At 43.7% G+C, this 22,148-nt stretch overlaps 1 protein-coding gene across 1 annotated transcript in view; it reads left to right on the top strand.

Annotated features, from left to right (window-relative positions):
* Positions 1–1,967: 1,967 nt before the first annotated feature.
* TMC2 (transmembrane channel like 2) overlaps positions 1,968–22,148 on the top strand; it is a gene marked incomplete at both ends in the record, with an annotated part of 32,919 nt that continues 12,738 nt past the window's right edge. Inside the window, 14 exons of the mRNA XM_080364183.1 lie at positions 1,968–2,013; positions 2,327–2,374; positions 4,371–4,692; positions 5,438–5,590; positions 8,041–8,131; positions 9,048–9,129; positions 9,483–9,589; positions 11,374–11,472; positions 15,264–15,406; positions 16,822–16,969; positions 17,393–17,581; positions 19,037–19,216; positions 20,034–20,186; positions 21,559–21,687. Of these exons, the coding sequence (XP_080220309.1) occupies positions 1,968–2,013; positions 2,327–2,374; positions 4,371–4,692; positions 5,438–5,590; positions 8,041–8,131; positions 9,048–9,129; positions 9,483–9,589; positions 11,374–11,472; positions 15,264–15,406; positions 16,822–16,969; positions 17,393–17,581; positions 19,037–19,216; positions 20,034–20,186; positions 21,559–21,687 (1,890 nt within the window). The remainder of the gene's footprint in view (positions 2,014–2,326; positions 2,375–4,370; positions 4,693–5,437; positions 5,591–8,040; positions 8,132–9,047; positions 9,130–9,482; positions 9,590–11,373; positions 11,473–15,263; positions 15,407–16,821; positions 16,970–17,392; positions 17,582–19,036; positions 19,217–20,033; positions 20,187–21,558; positions 21,688–22,148) is intronic.

Genomic DNA, 22,148 nt, shown 5'->3' with positions numbered 1-22,148 from the left:
AATTACCGACCATGTGGCAGGGTGGCCAGCAGGACACTCAACTGACTCCGTCCTGAAGCGTTTTGCATACCTCCGGCAATAAGATGCTCACATGAGCATACCCTGAGCACGCAAACAACATCTGAGTATGCCTTGGTGGAGAACAAGGGTGTCCTGAGGCAGAAGCAGTACCAGCACTGAGCACAGTTTTGAGGGTGTGATGGGCATCCACACACTTTTTGCCTCTTACCACCTGATTGTCCAGAAATCTGACTTTTATTTAACAAGGAAAATGAAAGCCCTAGATGCTTTGCTTGGGAAAGAGATGCTTAGGACTGAGGCTTCAGGCAACTGAAGTAGCCTGCAGAAAATCTTTTCCAGTAGCCTCCAGCAGCTGTGAATTCATCCATTTTGCCTGGAGCAGTATTAATGTGATGACTTAATGATCACATTTGGAACAACTTTTCAACCTATCACATCAACACATAGGGTTATAGTAGAAATTTGTTCATGGGGAAGAATTTCAAGGACCATTACTGCTGCCTTCAGCCCCAGTCAGACCCACTGGTGTGGGGAGCACACAGTGGAAATACCCTGTGTAATGAACTTGTAGGGTTAGAACTGTTAATAATGTATGGGCATATATAGTACATTATGTATTTAGCTCAGACGAGCTGAGCTGAAGTCAAAGGCAGATCAAACAATCCACAGGATGGGACTTAAAATACATGAAAGGTGCCTTTAGGCCAAAACTCAGTGATCAAAAAGCAGCAGTGTCTCCTGTTCAGGCTGGCACCTCCTCAGCTGCTGCACCCAGACCAGAGCTGGAGCCATCTGCAAGAGTCATGGTGGCAGCAGTGTAAAGCTGACCTCCACAACATTCCTCTCTTCAAGGAGGGAAGGGGGGAATTAACCCTCTCCATGCCAACACTTGGAAAAAATTCGTTTTGTACTGCCGCCACAGCAGGTCCCCCAATGGACATCCACACAAGCTGGGGGACTGTAGCAGACTTCATGGATGGCATGAGGGCAAGCTTTCCTCTTCGGAAACCATTCCTGCACAATCCACATACCCCCAGGAGAAACCCTGCACTGGGGGTGCACCAGCTCCCCAAGAAAGCTACAACTGGGGTAGATGCTGCAGGTTCTACACTGGAGATTGCTCAGACAAACCGATCCTTGGCCCCTCGAAAGGCTGCAAGCTGCAGCCTGCAATACAATACTTTGTGGTACTAAAAGACCTTCCGAATGAGGGTCTCGCATTAATTAATTAAGCCTCAGAACACCTAGAAGGAAAATCTATCCTATTTTACCAGCAAGTTCAATGAGTAGGCAAAGGTCACACAGAATAGAGGAGCAAAGGAAAGAGAGATCCTGGTGTCCTGACTCCTGACTCCTTGCTGCATCTATTAGCTCATAAGTCCCCTCCAAAGGACACACATGGAGGACAAAAGGTGACCCACAGCCATGCCCTGAGGGGGACCCCACGGAGGGGTTTAATAAGGTGCAGGAGAATGACTAACAGAGTTACACAGATTGACGCAGGTCAGTAAAGAATATGGCATTAAGAAAATTGATCCTTTCAAACCTCCAGCCACATGCTTATGTCAGAACCAGACATGACTTGTGTCTGTGTTTCATACGATACCACTGAGTACCCACCAAAGGGCTTTCCTTCATGTTTAAATAATGAAATGCAATGTAATGCCGACAGGTGCTTTTTCACAGGTAGAAGGGAGCCAAAGGGAAAGTGTTTGGGTGGACTGAGGCAGAGTCTGGGTCTTCCCTGCCTCTTCCACCCCTCCCTGTCCTCCCCTGTCCACATGGCTTGCCAGCAGGAGGTCAGCAGCAGCTGGACGTGTCTGTCTGTCTGCAGTGACAAGGAGACAAGCACATGGGCATTGAAAGAGAGAGTAACCTGTCCATGATTGGGGTGTGTGTGTGCGGCATAGCAGCTACAGTGTCTGTGCAGAAGACGGGAAGCCATCATGGGGAAGAAAAAGAAATGTGCTTTACAGGTCATCATGGAAGACGGTTGGTATCACTATGAGGCCATTTCAGTTTGGACGCTGCAAAATACTTGAGAAAACATCTCATGAATTTCCAAGCACATCATTTTGCTTCTCTCAAAGATCATGCAATTTCAGTTTTCTCATGCAGGGAACTTTTGTGAATTCGCCAAACAGAAGTAAATACTAAGAGCATCGCTGTAGGAAAATAATATAAGATATAATCAATAAGGGACATCCTGCCAAGCTCAGCTGGCATTTAAGGACTAGCTATGTAAAGCATCGCGTGTATAAATCCCAGCAACAAATGTAATTACTCTTTGTTCTTTGTCTTGCAGCCGGAATAGAGATTGATGGACAAATCGAAAGTGACACAGAGAGTGAAGGTAACGTAGAGATTAAAAAACGCGGTCTTGTTTAAAATACGGGAGGTGATAGCTTTTCTCTTTCTCATTGGCTTGTGGCTTGCTCTGAAACGGGAACCATTTCATGAGTTACTTGTAGGCAAGCAGATTTTTCCCTTGAGGTTTGACTTGTAATAGTGATGTGTAAACCACCATTCTGAAGCAGTCTGTGTCCTTTCAACCACACTCCTGGAGCCAGAGGCTGTCAGTGCCCACCTCCCTTGGCAGTCGTCCCCAGTAAATCAGGCATCCTGGTAAGATACCACCCTATGCAGGGCTGCGGGTTGCTTTGCACTGCGCCATGGTCCTGCTTTCCCTCCCTGTAATGCTTGCTTAGACCATAACTCACTGTTATCTTGATTAATCATGACCATGAGAAGCTAAAATTGAAAATGGACTGGAGGCAGACTGATGGCTGTCAGGAAAATCAGGAAGAGCCAGCGACAGGATTAAAAACAGCCTTAACCCTGTGTGTACACTAAATAAAGAGAAATAGCCAAGGGGTAGGATTATAACAACAAATAGAGATAGCTAAGAGGTAAGACCACAACAGCACTGGATAGGTGATATGAATGTAGATGCTACTGCATAAATGGTTCAAAGCCGTGTCTGTAAAATCTATAAAATATGAGAAAGTAATTAGGAAATTACTGGAATTTATTTTTTTAATCACATCCACCTTTCTCATACAGGCAAACAATGAAATTAGATAAGAGTAACAAATGCATGCTCCACATTTAACCTAGTACTTGATAGGTTGCAAATGAAAACCACGATAGTTGGCTGCTGAAAAAGAACATTTTTCCAAAGAGGCTAGGCAATTCTTTGACCTGGATCACTAACTGAAATTCAGCTGAGATGCACCTTTATGCAGCAGCTGAAACCTACCTAATGGCACTTGAGAAATAAGTTGAAAGCTGCTGCTTCTTGTTCCCAGTGACAAGTGTGACGACCATCACCTATTATATTTTTACCACTAGAAAGCAAAAAGTATTTGTTTGCATTTTATTTCTAGTTTTTCACCAAAACAAAAATTCAAATATTCAAATTATTCTTGCTTCTATTTTCCTCATCTCTTAGGCTGCTTATTTTTCACTCTGGATCCCACTCCAGCACAATTTTCTTCTTCCATTACAATTTCTCCAAACCAGAGGAAAATGCAAAAATTACGTTATTTATTTATTTTTTTTACACTGTATTTTCTTCAGTAATCAATTTTGGAAAATTAGAAACCAAAAGAATCTGGAAAGCTTCCATTTTAGTGTACTAGGTGGCAAAAGGGATGGAGGGCCTTGAGGTTTTTTGATTTTTTTTTTCCCTTTTCCATAGTACTCAGCAATTAAATCACACTCTATTTCAACCCTTCTAACTGGAAACACTTCCAACATCTGGACAAATGAATTTTTTAGCTTGCAATGCCAAAAAGAATGAAACATGCAACAGAGACTACCTGTTTTTTTCTTCTCTGCATAGAGACCTTCCTGTTGAAAAGAAAACTCAGAGAAATAAGATCTAGTGCTGCCTAAGCTGTAGCTATTCTCTATATAAATAGAAGACCTCCATTTCCAGCCTTGAAAACTAAACAGCTTTCAAGGACATTGCACCAACAAGTACACTACATACAATTTCTGTTTCCATTGCTCTGACGTGTTTACAGGTCAGGAAAATATCTATCTGTGCTCTCTGATGGATGGGCTTTTGCATTTGTAACTTATTTCCAATTGTCTTAGGGTAACATAGCAGTCACTGGTGTGCTAAGATGTGTTGTACTGTCTCAAATGGGAGCCGAATAACCAAAGAGCTGGATGTGGGTCTTGGATGGGGCATAACACAAAGCTCGCTGAGGTCAACGGGCTCACTGACTTCACTAGGGTTTGCATCAGGTATCCTGGCTACCTGCACTTTTCTGATAAATCCTCGTTTTTCCAGCATGCAAAGCTAAGTGTTTCCCAAAGTATTTGTTTTTTATCCCTTGCAGAAGATGAAGTAAAGCACAAGGCACCTAAGAAACAGCCCCTCAGGAAAACCAGCAGAGCAAGCAGACTTGAAAGGAAAAAGCAAGAGAAAGACAAAGAAGAAGATGAGAGCAAAGAGGAAGACAGTTGTAGCCAACAAAACAGAGCTCCTAGGAAAAAAAACTATCAAAGCAGTGATGAAAAAAAGGCAGAAGAGGAAGGAGGCCAGCAGAGCGACAAAAAGGCTCCTACCAAAGAACAAAAGGAGTCAGAAAACAAAGAAAGGAAAACAAACAAGAAAGAAAAGGAGGGGGAGAACAAACAGAAGCAAGACAGGAAAAACAGGTAATGAAACAATCCCTGAGTAAGGTGCCTTGTGTCAGACTGGCAAAAGTATCGGCATGCCAGTGGTGCGTGGGTCAGAACTACAAAACAAATAGGCTGCAAATAAATTACTGCTCTCCCAAAGGAGATATATCAGTGGAAAACAGTAGTGTAAAATGCCACACAACCAAACTGCCTCCAAGGTCTTCTGTCATTGCCATTTCTCAGCCAGGATCATATCCATGCATGCAGTGGAGTGCTGGCATCCACAGCTAGGGGTAGAAAAGCACACTAAAACAAGACAGCTTGGACAACTCAGACCTGGGCACAGTTTTTTGGCTGGCCTGTGGAAACAGGTTAAAATGGATCTCTCATGTTTTCAAGTCTCTTCCTCTCCCAAATCTTGCTTGTCGCAACCCTCTGCTTCTCCCCTTCCGTTTCTTTCTGAAAGTGTGAAACACACTTCTCGAGAGCCGGCTGCAGCTCCAGGCAATGCTTCTGCAGCTGAAGCATGATCCGAAGTGCAATGTCGGGAGAGTTATGATGAGGCACAAACTTCTCCATCATCCTGGCTGGAAGTAGCCTTGCCGTGAGCACGCAGCAGCCGCTCTGGCATCGTACCAAGCCAGGGGACAGGGAGGCACTGTGCCCGCATCAGAGTGAGATCCCCAGGGGGCAGCAACACTGTGCCCACCCCAAGCAAGACTTTCCCTCTAACTCCTGCAAGTTTTTCTATTTTGTGCCCTTCGTTTTGTGTCTCTCTCAGTACTTCTTCTGCTTCTTCCAACTCATCCGATGAGGAGTCACTGTCAGAGGAAGAGCTTGAGATGCTGATGGAAGAGGTGGAGCAGAAGAAAAAACTGATTTCCACCATGAGGAACAAGCCCTGGAGGATGGTGAAGAAGCTGTCGGTGCTCAGGTACTTGTCACACCAGGAACCCACACCCCTGGGGTCTTTGCTGACTGTCAGATGCACTTTGACTTTCCTACAAATTGCGTATTTCCTTTTTCTACTGTAACACCCCAGTCTCAGAAAAAAAAGTGACAAGCAGAGCCAGGCCAGCCTGTCTGGGTTTAAATGATCAAAGTTAAAATGTGGAATTTGATTTTCAGCCTCTGTAACCAAAGAACGGACAAGGTGCAAATCTGTTCAACTGATACCCATGGCCAGGTCATTCTACCCTTGTATTTAAAACCAAATGATTCACTACTGTCAGGCCACTTGTTAAAGCAAACTCTGTGCCCTGGTTTGCTTATTCATGCCCTCTGTCAGGCAGAAATCAGAGCAGCAAAGTGCCACGTTACTTCACACTTTCTGAGACAGTGCTGCTTGGAAAAATTACTGTATTATTTGCAAAGGTTTATGGAGCAAAGATTATATTGCTACCCAGCCTGCAGTGAATGTGGTAACAACTCAAGCAGCTGCAGACACCCCCTAGTGCAGGCCAATGTGGGGGTTGTGGGGCAGGGTTACAGAATCATAGAATCATTTTAGTTGGAAGAGACCTTTAAGATCATCAAGTCCAACCATAACCTAACGCTAGCACTAAACCATTTCTCTAAGAAACTAATCTATGCAACTTTTAAACACCTCCAGGGATAGTGACTCCCCTAGTTCCCTGAGCAGCTTATTCCAGCACCTGACAACCCATTCCATGAAGATTTTTTTCCTAATATCCAATCTAAACCTCCCCAGGTGCAACTTGAGACCATCTCCTCTTGTCCTGTCACTTGCTACTTGGGAGAAGAGACAAACACCCTCCATGCTACAGCCTCCTTTCACATAACAACACATAACAAACCATTCCCACATCAATGCAGTGATTCAAATCCCAGGTCTATTGGTTAAAAATCCTCTGTAGGCCCTTTCTACCAGGAGAGCTTTCAAAATAGCATTGCAAGGCATGCACAGCCGCACAGGGAGTGGTGATGTCCCTGCTCTGTGTTTGCCAAGAGGCTCCTCAGAGCTGCCGTGACCAGGCTGTGAAGGCTGGCAGTCGTCATGTGTCTCTGCTTCTCTCTTTTGTACCCTGAAGGCCAAGACCTGCTCCTTTTTCCATTGAAATCAGGAGCCTTGAACACTGCCAATTATTTCTAAATATCTGGGTAAAGTTCTATGTAGGGAAACTGTATTAAAGCAGCTTTTCTGTCATGCAGGCATGCTACAAGCCTGAGCTCATTACAAATAAGATCTTATGACCCTCAAAATCTAAAGTTCTGCAATGAAAGAAAGCAGTATTACTTATATTTTCGCTCTGTTGCCGGATCCTGGCTAAAATTCTGCCTAAGATCTTGTTTGATCATGAGTTATCCATCCTTTCATTTTATCCCTGAACCATGGCAATCACTGCTGCCCACTAATGAACCCAAACAGAATTGTTGTATTGCTTGTGTAGGGTTCTCCATAAATCCCCTCAGAGTGCTGTACATTCACTAGTTATTTTGGCTGCATGAACTCAACTCTGAGCCAAGAAAGAATTAGCCCCATTGCACAGATGAGGAATGTGAAACACAAGGAGAGTGAAACTATGTTCAAGACTTAGAAATCTTGCTTTAGGTTTTGAAATAAAGTAATAGGTAACTTTCCCAAGGTTATGAGCTGAACTAGCCAGCTATTTCTACCGAGTAGAAGTCTGTCTACCCCACAGGCTTAGGATTGCAAAGGACCTTCCGACTCCTTAAATTTATTATCTTCTCATGTTGCACCAACAACATCAATATAAATGTAATCTCATTCATAAACTCAGCATACTCTAACAGCGTCTACCTAGGTTCTTTTCCCTGTATTTCCCTTAGAAATCCATTCTAAAATTAATTTCAATTTGTAGCTTAATTTTGCTCCTGGCCAGTTTACATTCATTTCTCTGGCACTGACATTATCCTGTCAGGCCAATTCTAGATGTCTGATATTCATTCAGAGAGGTGTTCATGGAGGGAAATGCTGCACCCTCTTGGAGCTTGTTTCACTAGAAAATGTTCTGATTTTTTTTCCTTGACCAATTCACCAGGAGAGAGAAACTAAGGAAGGCACTCCAGGGTGGGAGAGCTCTGGAGGGAGAGGAACAGGCAGGCTTTTGGTCTACACCCAAGGAAAAGCAGGGAGCAAGACTGAGGGCACATCTCCACAGCGTGAGCATTTTGGGGACCCATTAACCAGCCCTGGGTGAGCATGTGAGCTTTGCACAGCACAGCAACATCACCAGCAGATAGCAGTTTGCACCCCACGCACAGTACGGGGTGCAGAGAGCCCAGATCCTTGCCTTCGCAGGGGTAGGGCAGGGAGGCTGCTTTCCCACCAGTGCAGGCGGAGGTGAAATGCTAAACACCCCTTTACTCTTTCAATAACACCCTTGTTTATTTTCCAATTAGGGACGCACAAGCTTTTGTAGAGAAGTTTGAAGGAGCTCTGGGAAAAGGGAAGGGCAAGAAGTTGTATGCCTATAAGATGATGATGGCAAAGGTAAGTGCTGCAATGATGTCAGGGAAAAGCTTGGTTACTTGGTTGTGTGTTCAGTCCATTTTTGGTAGAGTTTATTGACCCATATTTGGCAAAAGAGACACCAGGAAATCAGAATGAAACCTCCTGCCCACATTCAAAAAAATATTACCTCCTTCAAATCCGTAATAATTACAGAAAGAATAAGGGGAAGATTTCCTCTGTCTGAATCTCATTTCCACCTTCTCTGAAGCAAGAAAGGGTTTGGAGGAGCAAAATAAAATATGGTTTCCTGTCTGCAATCTCCAAAACCTTGATCCGTGAGACAAGGTACCCCTAAAGAGGCAAGGCCATGCCAAACTCTTGCACTGCCCCGTGGACCCCTGTAAAACTTCATCTTCCCATTAATGACACAACAAGGAGGACAATGACTGTGTTTTAAGGCTGAAGTTGTTAAGCAAGCTGCATGTTGTCATGGAGATTATATTGAGAAGAGAAAAACAGAGACAGGCCTGAGATTATGAAATCAATGGGAGTTTAGCCACCAATCTGATGAGAAAGAATTCTAGCTCAGTATTTTATCAAATTAAATTTTGTTTTAAGCAGAGTTGGTTCTGCATCAATTCATTTCTTCCAGGTCTAGGTCTGAATTTTCCACCCCTATATAATATGGTAAACTCATAGCACAACCATAGCTTTCCAAAAGCCTGGGAAGGTTAAAATTCAGATAATGAATATGAACACCTGGGGATGGGGGAGTTTTGGAATTGACAATAGTTTCTGAAATAGTCCAAAAGCTCAGACTCAGACCAGACTTTTTGCTTTGGACCTTACACTCACTTGTAGCAATGCTACCAAACCTTGACATTAGAAATCCCTGCAGATGAAGCAGCCTCTCTCTTTGCTCCTCTCTGCTCACAGTGATGTTGTCTTGTTTCAGAAATGGGTGAAATTTAAGAGAGACTTTGACAATTTTAAAACCCAATGCATACCCTGGGAGATGAAGATAAAAGAAGTGGAGAGTAAGTGGAAGTTTGTGCTGTGTGGTGGCAGTGAGACACGTTGTAAGACAGCTTTGCTTTCATCCAAACAACCATAGAATATTTTGGGTTGCAAGGCACCCCTTAAAAGGTCATCTAGTCCAACCCCCAATACTCTAGCCCCCTGGTCCTCACTTTCCACTCTCCCTGGGCACCAATGCTAAACACAGACCCCAAACAGCACTCTGCTTTGCCATCTCCCGTCAGCAGTGGGGACTGTCGGGAAGGTCTTGGGAAACACACTGCAGGGGACCTGAGAGTGAAGGGGTCCAGGTCTTACTGAGAACAGTTTAACCCTCCTAAACTCCTAACCACAAAGTGTCTTCTCGTTCAAGGTCACTTTGGCTCCTCAGTAGCTTCCTACTTCATATTTCTGCGGTGGATGTATGGAGTAAATCTTGTCCTTTTTGGGTTAATTTTTGGACTGGTTATAATTCCAGAGGTAAGTGCTTAGTTCTCCATTCAGTAATATCTTGCCATTGCTTAACGTGAGCATGAGACTGATGGCACAAACAAGTGTCATATAACAGGCAGTGCTTTAGAAAAACTAAATGTGTAAGGACAAGTATTTGCAAAGAAAACTTACAAGGCTGTTACTGACATGGGAGCAAAAGTTGGACTGAAATCAGGACACTTAAATTGTTACTGAAGATCCTGCCCATCCAGCAGCTAAAACAGGAGCTCAAAAAGCTAATTTAAGGCTATATTTATATTTTTACTAAAGTGAAAAACATGATCTAGTAATACTTCCAGGTACAATCTGAGGTCTAAAAGAGCCATAAGAAATGGGCTGTGCTCTAAAAGTGATTAACAATACCCACAGCCCCAGGGCGACAGCCATGGCAGAGCCCCCCAGGAGGAACTATCAAGGGAAGGAACAAACAATCTCCCAAGCACTTTGCCTACTAACTTTTGTTTGGGAGATCTCCCTTTTTTGTAGTCTAATTCAGATGATTCACAAAGAAGCATTTTATTTTCAGTTTTTCTATATCTCACTGTTCTTGGGGAAGGAAAAGGATCTCTTAGCCAATGTTATATGATCATTTAGTGAAGAATTTTTTAACGTGGCCATTACAGCTCTGGCTAAATTACTCAGTGCAGTCTTTCAATGCTGTGCAATCTGCAGACAGCGGCATCTGTTCTATTCAATGCAGATTTTTATGGAGCAAAAATGCAGCACAGAGTCTCTCCTGAGGACCGTGCTTTTGTTCTCCTTAATGTGGTTGCTCACACTATCAAAAGTAAATGCTCTTTTTCCTCCCAGGATGAACAGACATAACCATTAGTACTGAACAATACAAATATATTTTGCTAGGAATGATGCATATGGTAGAAGACTAAACGGCTTTCATCTTGAAAGTATGCATACTGTTACTCATTGCCTCCTGGGCTGTTATGATATGGAGAGTAGCTGGGCAATAAACATTTAATCATAAATGATTTTGAAATTAATTAGATAGCCCTAAAAAATGATAGACTATATGCTAGGACCTTTCTAGGCTATGAATGCTAATGGGGTATTTGGGTATAGGCAAAAGTCAGAGTCTGCTTGTAAATAAATATAGTAGTAAATCTCCATAGCCCTTGATGTTCTCTCTGGACTTCAATAGCTGCTGGACTTGTTGCAAGACCTGCTTTGTGTGGCGCCATAAGGAGAGGCCGTGCCATGCAAACTGTTCTTTGCATCATTTTGTCATACGCTTTTTGCCCAAACCTAACTTTCTTTCACCTCACCTTGAGATAATTTTTCAATTCAAGACTATATAATACAAAATTCACTGCAAGCTCGACCCAGTGCTCTTGACTTCTCTCAAAGGAGGAGTCCTGCATAAATAGATAAAGCTAATCCCTTTACCACATTAAACCCATGAAGTTCAAGCAAAGAACTTCTTGCTAAACTAAGGACACTTAAACTGGAGCTGGTCATTGAGGGACACAGTTCCTTAACAAAATAGTTCCTGTGCAATGGATGTCACCAGGGAAAGGGAACTCCGCTTATTATTTGGTTGAAATTAGTTCTAAATATTTTAAATTGTTGCTCTGGTATTAAGAAATAAAACATATCTTAAAATCAACCAAAATGAAAACCAACCAAAAGTAAACCAAAGGGACTCATTAAGGAAAAATAAAAAACCACCACACAACACCAAAACAACACCCCAAAACTGTTAAAAACTGTACAATGTGTTATACTATACATGTACCACTATTATTAATGTTCACCAGGTCCTGATGGGAATGCCATACGGGAGCATGCCGAGAAAAACCGTACCCCGGGCTGAACAAGCAACAGCTATGGATTTTTCAGTTCTTTGGGATTTTGAGGTAAGTACAGGGTTATTTGTCATAAGAGATGAGTTGAATACCTCCTAAAACCCTTCAGAAGTTAGTGGTGCTACAGGGACGAGTTTGTTCCAAGATAAACCGGCAACGCACCTATTTCTTCCAGAAGATGAAGGCACCTCCTGCCATGAAATCTTTGTGGATCTCCAGAGATTTCAGGCCAAAAAAGCATGTGCACATGCAGGCACTTGCATATGGATCTGAACCACTTCCATGTAGAATCATAAAATCATTTTGGTTGGAAGACACCATCAAGATCATCAAGTCCAACCATTAACCTAACTCTAGCACCAAATCAAGTCCCTATGAACCTCATCTACACACCTTTTAAACACCTCCAGGGAGGGTGACTCCACTACTTCCCTAGGCAGCCTGTTCCAATGCCTGACAACCCAAATTTTTCCTCATATCCAATCTAAACCTCCCTTGGTGCAGCTTGAGGCCGTTTCCTCTTGTCTGATCGCTTGTTACTGGGGAGAAGAGACCAATGCCCTCCATGCTACAACCTCCTTTCAGGTAGTTGTACAGAGCAATAAGGTCTCCCCTCAGCCTCCTTTTATCTACACAGTATTTTTATTCATGAATCACAGGAAGCCAAAGTTAGACTTTTTGCTATGAGCATTAGTAGAAGCAGGTGACTATACAAACTGCCCAGTGATGAGCTTGGTGCAACTCAAATAATGTTTGGAGGGTTGCCTCATGAAATCAGGCAAAAACAAAAAATCATTTTTCAGAGGAAAAAAATACCAAATAAATACATTTTCATCATCATCTCATATTGATAATGCAGAATTTTATTCTAAAATATATATATATATATACAGAAGAGCCATTTTACTTCCAACTAGAAAGGCAGCCAGCACACAGGTGAAACACGAGAGCTGCTCTGAACCAGATAGTGAGAAGGCAAGTTCCAGCTGTGGAACCCCTTTGCAAGCAGGGAGCACCTTGAAATTGCTCATAGCCTTGGGAAGGGGATCACTCCCTATGTCCTGGCCATTCCTGTTCCCCTGAAATATTTATATGAGCCTGAAGCTGGAACCAAAGTTTAGGACTTTCACCCAAAAGTAAAGCCTGAGTTTCCAGCTGTCGGCAAGTGCTTTCCTGAAACTCTGACTCAGACTCCCACCCAGTTACTCTTTGCCTTTTAAGATTTAGGCCAAAGGTATTAAATGTTTTTAGGGGACCATCCAAAAAAAAGAAAAATATGTGGACTGGGGGAGAGAAAAGATTCTGCTGTGGCAAATACCTTCTGACCCGACTTTCAAAGCTGCTACTTCTGGAAATATTTCTTTGCTTGTAGGCACTGGCCCACATATTACAAAGTGTGAGATCTTATGTAATAGGCCCCATCCCAATTTCCTTAGCTAAAAAAACCTCAAATCAACACTTTAATATCAGCCAAATTATCTAAATGAATTTATTAATAAGGTATCAAATACTGGTGTGTCCAGGAGCCTGACAGAACCAAACCTTTGATCAGCACCCATTTTGTGCTGATGATCATTTTAGCTCTTGCTCTCCCAGCACTTTCACTCACTTGCCAGAATCCAAAATTCAGAGGTGAATTAGCAACACTTTGAATAACCTTGCACTGAATGCTCATTTGAGCATCATACTGTAAAAATACAAAAAGCATTTAAACTCATTCATCCAGGGGAAAAAAAAAAAGTGCCAAAACACACAAACAAAAACACCTGCAGGAGCATTGCTGAATGGTGGCTGCTGATTTTGTCTAGGAGGCTGTAATTATACATATATCACTAAGGAAATTTGCTTTTGGATGAGGCTGTACTATTGCATGAAAGAGTGGCTGCCATGACCTGCCAGTCTCCTGCCTGGGCCTTGGTACACAGATCTACACTGCCCTGCTGTCACCAAGGGCTTGATCCTCTGAACTCTCTGCCACACAGGTCCCCACCCTGTACCCACTCCCTTGCTGCTTGATACCAAGGAGCACCCATGCAACCTTGAGAAGCAATCTCAAGCTGTGGGACAGCAATGTACACCCATACCCTCCTGCGGCTAGAAGATGTCAAATTCAGCCCTCCACAGGGGCTTGCACTTCGAAAATGAATAGATGCTTATTCCAGTGCACTCCATGGGAGAATCTCAAAGGGGAAACATATTTCAGAGCAGGAATAAAACAAAGAGTCAATACTGTGACCCTGAAAAATACATTTCATGAGAGAGGAGCAAGGGAAATATATTAATATGCTTTGGCAGCAAGGAGGTCACATCATGGATTTCTAGAGAAGTAGAAAGGAATAAATCTCACTCAGACACCAGACACCATGTCTCACAAATGGAGCTTAAAGAATATACTGGATGATGTGAGCAGAGAAACTCATCTTTCAGTCTTCATCATTTGATGAATCAAAAAGACAAAGGTTTGGGATTACAACCTGAGAAGAAAACACTTCACTAGCACCTTCCAGGAACATCATCGTTATATTTTATGAAGCTTTTTTCATTACAACTTCCAAGCACACGTTATACATAACACATTATGGGCCCCAAGCAGCCATGCTGTGATGTGCCAGCTGTGGGCTTGCTGCGTTTCCCCCAGTGGCTCAGCAGCACTCGCAGAAACACGTGCAAAGTCGTCCTGTACCTGTGGCACTGCGCTTTGTGCAGGGCAAACATGCAGCTAATGTGGCACCCAGGGATGCCAAAGTTTTATATTAGGTTAGGAATGAAAAACCTAGTGTTTTGGGGGATCTTAGTTTAACTGGTTAAATGAAAGTGGTCATTACAGAGAGACCCAGAAAGGCTGTGGGATCTCCATCCTTGAAGATTTTCGAAACTGTACATGGCCCTGAGCCACAGTGCTTAATTTTGAAATTGGCTCTGCTTTGAGCGAGGGCTTGACTAGATCATCTCCAGAGGCTCCTTCCCATGTAAATTATTCAATGTCTCTATACCCGATCGTTACACAGCCTCTGATATGAGCTTCATGTTATGTTTCAATTTCAGTCTTTCCAAAGGCTTCACGAGAGGGGAGCTTGTTCAGCTACCATGGCCAGACTGGTTAACTGCACTTAGCTTATGAGCTGAAAGACAACAGGCAAAAAATACAGAAGTACAATATGCAATGATACACATCAACTTGGATGAGATACGACAGAAAAATAGGGAGAGATTGCTAACACAGATTAGGAGATCTGCACACTCGCTGAATGCCTAACAGTGTGTACAGCAAAAAGTACATCTACTTGAAACAACATAGTTGATATTGTGTATGAGCTCCACTTTCCACAGGAAAGCAATGCTTTGATTTTAGTCTTTAGTTATATTTGCTCTGCAGGTGGTAATCAGTAACAGGAACTAAATCTGCAGGGTACCAAGCATCAGCTGCCTCCTAGCTGAAAGGAAAAATTTCATATCATGGTGGGAAACCCCTTTGCTACAGCATTTCTACAAGATCTGAGTGTTTGATACTGACTTAGAGAAGCAGGTGGGCTACAGCCACAAAAAGCAGTAAGGAGGCTTTTCTGGGAAGGATGAAAGAGTGATGGATAAAAACTACATTTTAGTTTTAAGCCAGTACCCTCTGTCATGCTCTCCCTCTTCATCCCTCTCTTAAGAGGATAATCTCTCAGGAGGATGGCTCTTGAAGGTGACAGGGCAGCAAACAGCTGAGAACGAGACATGAACAATTTTTCCAAGCTGATTTTTATTGTTTTAAACCTTCAGTTTTCACCAGAAACCTCCTCCCTGCGGAAGAAAAGCTGCAGAGCTTACACTAAGGTTTGCTTTCACTTTTCCTCCAGGGCTACATCAAATACTCAGCGCTCTTTTATGGATACTATAACAACCAGCGGACAATTGGCTGGTTAAAATACAGGCTACCGATGGCATATTTCATGGTCGGGATCAGTGTATTTGGCTACAGCCTCATGGTTGTTATAAGATCGTAAGTATGGCTGGCATTGCCCTCTCTGCAAAATCCACCCAAGATATGTCTCACAGTTGGGTTCCCCTCCATGGGGATGGCTCACAGCTCGGTCCAGCCTTGGCTGGGTGGACCTGGGCAGTCTCCGACCTCAGCCATGTGCTCATGTGCATTATTTTGAACCCTTCCACTCCCTTCTCCAGCACTCTTCTTCTTCCTCCTCTTCCTCCTGTCTACATTGCTTTAATCCTTCCTCCAACATTACTACAGGGCCCTCAAACAGGTGGATTTTGTACATGAAGGAGGATTTTACTTACAATAAACTTCAAAGGCTCCTTTTCCCATCCTTTCATTGCAAAAAATCATTCCTGAAAGCCTATAATTGATGCAGATGGTGCAAGGGCTACAGAAAAGAGCCAAATGCTACCAGACTGTTTTTGATCCATCCCCAAACCCATCAGCGGAGTTTTTAAGTGGGGTCCAAATCTCCTTGCCCCTGGTACACCATTGCTGGGCACCAGTGAGGCCCCCACAGCTTCTCCAGAGCATCAAGGATGCAGCTGAAGCAGCTCTCACTGCCAAGACAGTCTCTGCAAAGCTGAAACCAAAACCCTCTATCTCTCTCTAGAGGCCAGAGCACTCAAAGGTTATCCTTCCTTTGCAAGAAGGAATAAGCCCCTGGATTTGCATCGCTATTGAAACAGGCCTCATTGGTGTGAGGCAGAAAGATCCTCTTGAGCCTTTGGCTGGAGTGGGACATGGGGATTTGCTGAACATTTGCCATGAAATTGCAGCATCTGTTGTCTTGCTTTCCTTGAGGGACTGGTGCTAGGAACTCCAGTGGGAGTTACAGAAGGATTTCAGGGATCAAATAATAGAGCAGGAACAGCAGAAGCCATATCTGGTCCTGTGCTGATTAACAAGAATAATCCTTTTTCTCTCCCTTCATGTTTTGCTACAAGCTGTTTGACTCCAGCATTGTGCACCTACTGAAATCTCACTCAAACTTTGCATTGCAGTGGGTGTATTGGACAGCACCAATGATTTCTGACTAAATTTAACTAAATGTAGCCATAACCGTATACTGTACTCTAGGACCCAGAAGCACTGCAAATAGACTTGCTTCATGCACTAACTGGTGAAAGCAATCCTTAACCTGCTTTAATCACCTAGGCTAGGATTTTTCTACATTACTGTTTTTAATACAAGACCTCCATAGCGCTGGAAACCCCTTTTGACAGTTCAGTTCTCCTTAAGCCTAATGTCCCATGGCACACGATAGACAGTCACACCTAAACCCCAAGAAAGGTCACCCCCACTCTGTCTCTACCCACCAACAATCCCCAAGCCACCGGTGCTGCTTTGCAAAGCTGACGGACGTGAGATGGCTCTGCGAAACAATCCCTGACCTTGCTACCACATTTGTCCTCGCACAGGATGGCACGCAATGCCAATGAAAGTACAGCAGACGGAGATGATGACAACTTCATTTTCAGCTGGAAAATGTTCACCAGCTGGGACTACCTCATTGGCAACCCAGAGACAGCAGACAACAAGTTTGCATCCATCACCACCAGCTTCAAGGTAACCCTAACTGGCATTTCTCTGCCTGCTTCTGGGGATGCTCCCAGCACCTATCATGTCAGAGGTTTAAGGGAAAACCTGGGGACTTGTACAGCATCTCTCAGTATGAACAGCCCCAGCTTCCCTGCCATGGGTCACCCCAACCACCATTTCAGGATTTAAAAAAAAATCTGGCTTACTTCAGAGCGCAATTTCCCTGTCACATTCCCCTGAGATACGGCAGGCTGTTTGCCACTTGATGTCTTTCATTCAAAATGGGATGCTTGCATGAAGCTTTGTTTAGCATAATGCAAACTACCAAATTCAATATAGCCAAAACAGCATGAGATTGCATTTCACAGGGTAGAAAAACAACCAGTGGTGCCTTAGGCTCAGTGCTGCACAGTACAGTTTCCAATTCTGTGAGCATCCCTACTTTTTCAGGAGTCTATAGTGGATGAGCAAGAAAGCAACAAGGATGAGAACATCCACCTGAGGAGGTTCCTACGGGTTTTGGCCAATGTCCTTATCATATGCTGCTTGTGTGGAAGTGGCTACCTCATTTATTTTGTGGTGAAACGCTCCCAGACATTTTCCAAAATGCAAAACGTCGGGTGGTATGAAAGAAATGAGGTAAGGAAACTTTTCCTGCAGTTTTCTGCTGTGATATTTTGCCTTGGACATCAGCATAATCATTGCCACAGCTTGAGGACAGCATCCAAGGCAGAGTAATTCCCTACTAGGGCCCAGGAGTCCCCTTCGGTACCTTTGTACTTGTTTTATCCAGAAATCAAATTGATCTCAGTGAGAGTTTCTGGGGCAAATACTCTTACAATAAATCACAAAGTCCATGGGCTTTCAACACTTACGTCACTGGCCATTTTATAAAGCATCTATGTCAAGTTGCATATTAATGCTTACAAATTCTATTGTAGTAGCAAGCTCTCTGGGTGTTAGAAATATTCATGATCAGACATAAAGCTAAACGCAGACCTTTATCATCCATCTTGAATAATGGGAATAAGATTTTACAACCTACAGAAAAGAAAAAGTCATCAACATTTTTCTTCAAAGCTTTTCACACACACACACACACACACAAAAGTTTCAACCTAGGGAAAGGCTTAATTTCAATGTATAGTACACTCATGTATTTATATATCAAAGCCAAATTAAATTCAAAGCCATGTATTTTCATAATTCTCTCAGAAAACATTAGCAAGACAGTACTTTCTCACAAAATGTTTTGATTTATTTCAGTGAACTTTTCCCAAAGAAAAATAATCCTATTTTTAAAAGTTCAATGTCTGAGACTTTCCTGGTGATAACTTAAGATCTGAATATATACAGTTCTGGGTACTGTTCCCTCTCCTGGAAAGCAAGGCACAAAAAAGAGACCTGTGAGTCAGAGCCTGACAGCAGCTGTACAGACACAGTACCCTGCAGGCCAATGGGCACTGTGGGGCTGTGAAAAAAGGTTGAGCCTGCAAGTCGTGCCTGAGCTAATGACTTGCCAGTGACCTCATTGACCACAGTACAACTTAGCCTCTCACACCATATAGAAGAACAAAAATACCACCAGGACATATTTTTCTTGAGCTGCAAAACCGAGTCCTTGGTGTGCTTCCATTCAGATCTGGAACTGCCTATTGCAAAAGCTAAGGTGCTGGACGTGGAAAATAAACATAGCATCGAATAATTATCTTTATGCACACAAGCCAAGTCTTGCACTCCCTCTGAAATTAAAATAAGAACCTCAGAGCTGATGCAAGCAGTACTACGAGGGACTTGAGGAACTTAAATATTCATGAGTCTGGACTGACAGGGAACAAATTCTTCAGAGCTCATCCCTTTGAGATAACAGCAGAAGTGCTCCTGCAGGAGCAATCAGTGCAACCCAGTCCTGAAGTCTGACGCTGTGCTGCCTGCACACTAAGCAAAGCTGGGAGCTGAGCTTGCTTCGGCTCCCTCCCCTTTAAAAATCCTTCAGAAAGCCCCAACCAGTTGCTGGCAGCCCCTGGCTCTACTCTAAGTAATATACTCACTGTTGTTACTATTAGCCGTAATCTCATTTTCCTCATGTGGCAGGTTGAAATTGTAATGTCCTTGCTGGGCATGTTTTGCCCTCCACTGTTTGAAACCATCGCTGCGCTAGAAAATTACCATCCCCGCATCGGGCTGAAATGGCAGCTGGGGCGGATCTTTGCACTCTTCCTGGGGAACCTCTATACGTTTTTGCTGGCCTTGATGGATGACGTCAATGAAAAAGTAAGACCTGTGTCGAAAAGCCACATTCACTAGCATTGTCCAGAGCTGAGGACAAGTGTATCCCATCCCTACAGCCATCAGGGACAATCACCCCCTTTACAGCAAAGGCTTCCCTCCTCCCCAGTCCTCTCGAGCACCAGCTGTATCACTCAGAGAGACCCACAGCCCAGAGGGGCTTCCAGAGAGTCTTCAGCTTCCCCTTACAGCCCTGAAAAGAGAGTGGTTGTTGTCTCCTATAATCATGGCATATTAGGATAATTTGATTTTTTTCCTCCATCAGACACCATTTGCAATTTCTATTAATGCAGACCCCGAGGATACAGTTTATAATCCTTTTCCCCCTGCCCTCCACTCTTTAACATTATCCTGGTAGTGTGTTGCAGGCAGATAACTGCAGGAAAGGATAAACGTCTAACTGATCCACAGAAAAAAATGAGTCTGTTTTAAGCTGAGAAGAACTGGAGGAATCAGGGCGGTTTGCTCTGCTCTGAAAACGATTAAAAAGTGAGGAAGGTGGACTGGGTGGAGGTTCGCTCTCTATACACTAGCCTTGCAGGAATTCTGGCTCCTCCACATACGGGGGGCAGGCTGCTGGCTCCCCAAAACTCACAGTGCACGAAGCTGCTTTCCATCTGGAGGGGCTGCTGCTTCTGGCAAAAGGAAAGGAGTTTCTGTACTGTTTCTTTTTGCAATGTGTATGTAATGGATGGTAACTGATAAGGAGGAGTAGGAAACCCAACGCCTTGGATCTCTCAAAACACATGCTCTGGTGTACCCATTTTCTGACATTTTTGGCTGGGGGGTTTCTTCATTACAGCTGGCTGAAGAGGACGTGGTGAAGAACATCACGCGCTGGACGCTGCTTGGCCACCACAACTCGTCTGTGGAGAATGGCAGCATCGCCACCCCACCTCCCCTTGATCCCGCAGACGTGCCCAGGGGACCCTGCTGGGAGACAACTGTTGGCATTGTAAGAAATTCATTGTGTAGCAAGTGTCTGGGCTGGTTTGGGATGGGGTTTTGTTGTCGATGATGTTTTCAGCATTTCCAGGCTTGAAGTTTTCCTTACAAATGGCTTCTCATGTCCTGAGTCTTGCATAGCAGCACCAAGGCAGTATAAATCCTTGGCCACAGTTCTCATGCTGTGGTGGTGAAATCTGGACTTACTCAGGGCATGCACAGCTCTGCAGCCCTTTCCATGGAAAGCACAAAAGGCCAGGTAGTCTGCAGTAAAGTCTGCATAACGTTTTGGTTCAGATCATGACTGCGCCTTTGAAGGAACCTGTGTTCTCCCCTACTGCTGCACTTTGGTTCACATTGCAGGGAGGCTTTGGAGCACATGGGTAAAAGCCAACCAGAGGACATGCCCAAAGGGAACTCCTGACATGTCTCAACCAGTGAGACATCATGAGGCAATGAGACAAGAGCAGAATTAGGCAAAAATTACCTCCCTGAAACGTTTGCAGGGTGGCCTTCAAGTCCTCAGAGTTTCACCCCACAAACCCACTACACAACCTTCCCACTGTGGGCAACTTTCTTAATTAACCAAGAAGTTCTGCAGCCAGACTATGCAAAACCTAAAAACTAAAAGCAATTAAGTATTGGTTGATATAGATAGCTAGGGCTTAACTAAGGTAATGAGGCTACGCATTACAGTATACACTCAATGAGTCTTCCCTGGCCAAGCAGTTTTCATTCAAGAAAGACCAGCCACTGTCACTCCTTGAAAGGTGCTGATCCTCAGTGCAACTGAGCTGTCATCCTCCAGATCTTTGGTGTTTTTCCCTCAGGCTTTTAAACCTTCACTTGTCAGTGTTTTTCTTTTGAATCCTTGAGGTACCAGCCATCCCCATCTGACAAGTCTCACTTCTGCCTGCTATTTTACCTTTCTCGTCTTGCACATCTCCCCTTTCTACACTTCCTCACAGCTCTTGTTTACAGCTGAGCAATTTCTCAGGAGTTCACGGGAAGATTCTGGAGCTGAGCCATAGCAGAGCTGTGCACAATCTAAATTACCCCCAGTGTATGTATGTTTTACACCAGCATTACTGCAGCATTAACATTCTGCCTATGTTTTGCATGCTGTCACAACAGATAGCGCAGTCAGTAACACCAGCAGCAACTATCAGGGCTAATGGCTCTAAGGACCTCATCGTTCCCAAACATAGAGGTAAAGCTTAGGCACTGACGAGTGTTTGAAAAGAGGCAGGGAGTTTGCTCATGGCGTGCCTTTCTGAAGGTTAGTGTCATATAAAGACAAATGGCTTAATACAAAATACATTCCTGAATACACTACTGAAATTGTAGGAGCTAAATGTTTTTTTCCTTGTTTTAAATTGCAGGAGTTTGTAAGGCTCACCGTGTCTGATATCCTGGTGACCTTTATAACCATCCTGGTGGGAGATTTCATCCGAGCTTGCTTCGTCAGATTTGTGAATTACTGTTGGTGCTGGGACCTAGAGGCTGGATTTGTAAGTCAATATCTTATAGCTGAGAAGACAGAATTAATTTAGGGCCATTTGGTCAAATGCTACAAACAGACTGGTTTTGAATTATTCCAGTGTCCCTCTGGTCTTGTCTGATAATCTAATTGGTGTAGCTAGTCTCTCTATCACTTCTCTGGCTCAGTCAGTTTCATCCCAGAAAGAATCCTACAAAAATGCAGTTCTCTCCCCCCCTTCAAGACTTCAAAATATGAGGTTGAATTAAAAACAAACCAACAAACCTACCACGCAACCAGATACAAACCTCAATTTGATCTTAATTTGGTCATTATAACCCCAGATCTTTGAGCCCTTCTATTCCTCTTCTCAAAGGCCCAGACTTCCCTGTTCGTTGCCCACCCTGCAGGCAGTATCATGCTTTACTCACAGCATCATCTTCTGATTGATGCTGGAAGCTGGTGTAACCTCTGCTGCAGGGGAGCAAGGAG

The sequence above is a fragment of the Nesoenas mayeri genome, assembly GCF_963082525.1.
Source record: "Nesoenas mayeri genome assembly, chromosome: 2".
Lineage (NCBI taxonomy): Eukaryota > Metazoa > Chordata > Aves > Columbiformes > Columbidae > Nesoenas > Nesoenas mayeri.
The sequence above is the reverse complement of the archived record's forward strand: the minus strand, read 5'-3'. Positions and strand labels throughout refer to the sequence as shown.